Source organism: Gracilinanus agilis, chromosome 2 (assembly GCF_016433145.1).
Source record: "Gracilinanus agilis isolate LMUSP501 chromosome 2, AgileGrace, whole genome shotgun sequence".
Taxonomy (NCBI): domain Eukaryota; kingdom Metazoa; phylum Chordata; class Mammalia; order Didelphimorphia; family Didelphidae; genus Gracilinanus; species Gracilinanus agilis.
Genome location: NC_058131.1, coordinates 367,741,044 through 367,742,618, shown reverse-complemented (window position 1 = coordinate 367,742,618; position 1,575 = coordinate 367,741,044). Strand labels below are relative to the sequence as shown.

At 51.2% G+C, this 1,575-nt stretch overlaps 1 protein-coding gene across 2 annotated transcripts in view; it reads left to right on the top strand.

Annotated features, from left to right (window-relative positions):
• The first annotated feature begins 216 nt into the window (after nucleotides 1-216).
• Nucleotides 217-1,575, top strand: part of FOXI1 (forkhead box I1) — a 4,929-nt gene continuing 3,570 nt past the window's right edge. For both annotated transcript variants that reach the window (XM_044661697.1, XM_044661696.1), the window contains exon 1: nucleotides 217-873. In XM_044661697.1, coding sequence (XP_044517632.1) covers nucleotides 303-873 — 571 coding nt within the window. In that variant the 5' untranslated portion in view covers nucleotides 217-302. The remainder of the gene's footprint in view (nucleotides 874-1,575) is intronic.

The window sequence follows — 1,575 nt, the reverse complement described above, 5'->3', positions numbered from 1 at the left end:
GGGGGGGGGGGGAATTCCCCTCATTCATCAGTCCTGAGGAAGCAGCCTCAGCCTTGGAGGGGGTTGCTGAAGCGCTTTGCTCAGCCAGGCAGCCAACCTTCCCCCAAGGCAAGGGGCTTCATATCAGCCAGATCTCTAGCCAGTCCCTGCCGCCCTGGGGTGGAGCATGAGCCTAAGGCTAAACACAGCACAGGTGTATAAGTAGTGGGGCCTGGGTCCAGGTGCTGCACCTGTTCCAGGAACAGCCTCGCCCAGGTGCTCTGTGGCTCAGGAGGGGCCACCAGGTCCTCAGAAGTCAGACCATGAGCTCCTTCGATCTGCAGGCGCACTCCCCACCCCGATGCAGCCCCCAATTCCCCAACATTGGCCAAGAGCCCCCCGAGATGAATATCTATTATGAGAACTTTTTCCACCCACAGAACATGCCCAGTCCCCAGCGTCCCTCGGGCTATGATAGCAGTGGGGACTTTGGGGCCACACCAAACCCCTACCTCTGGCTGAATGGGCCTGCTATCACTCCTCCACCCTACCTCCCAGGCTCCAACCCTGGACCCTTCCTCCCCCAGTCCTATGGCATGCAGAGACAGCTGCTGCCCAATGGCCTTGGGGCTACTGACCTGGGCTGGCTACCCATACCTTCCCAGGAAGAACTGATGAAGTTGGTTCGGCCACCCTACTCCTACTCAGCCCTCATTGCCATGGCCATCCACGGGGCCCCGGACAAGCGACTGACCCTCAGCCAGATCTACCAGTATGTGGCAGACAACTTCCCCTTCTACAACAAGAGCAAGGCTGGCTGGCAGAACTCCATTCGGCATAACCTGTCTCTCAATGACTGCTTTAAGAAAGTGCCCAGAGATGAGGATGATCCAGGTAAGGGGCACAGAAAAGGCTAATGAATGGGCTGGAAAGACAATCTCTGTATTGCATTCCCTAAGAGGTGTGTGTGTGTGTGTGTGTGTGTGTGTGTGTGTGTGTGTGTACACATGGAGGGGTACAGGTGAGGTGGAATTTATACAAGCCCTGAAACCTCAATCTTCATCCCTAATGAGCAAGTTTAGAAAATGAAGCCTGAATATCCCACTGAATACCCCTTCTTATTCCCCCATTTATCCTCTATAGATGAGAGCTCTCACAGGACAGGGAAGAGGATCCTTTTTGAACTAGTCATATTTATCTCATTTCAGTTTAAATATTTACTGAGACCCTAGTGTGTACTCAGCTCCATATGAGACACTGTCCAAAATAGTGGAAGGGGCTCTGGAATTCAAGTGAGAAGGTCTGTGAATTTCACCTTAAGGGCTCAGAAATTTAGAGCTGGAAAAGTTATCAGAATTTAGCTCTTCTCATTCAGCTCCTTCACCTTTCTTACTTTCTTCCTCTCTTTCTTCCTCTCTTCCTTCCTTCTTTCCTTCCTTTCTTCCTCTCTTTCTTCCTCTCTTTCTTCCTTTCTTTCTTTCATTTTCTTTCCTTCTTTCTCTCTTTCTCTTTTTCTTCCTTCCTTCCTTCCTTCCTTCCTTCCTTCCTTCCTTCCTTCCTTCCTTCCTTCCTTCCTTCCTTCCTCCCTTTCTGGAT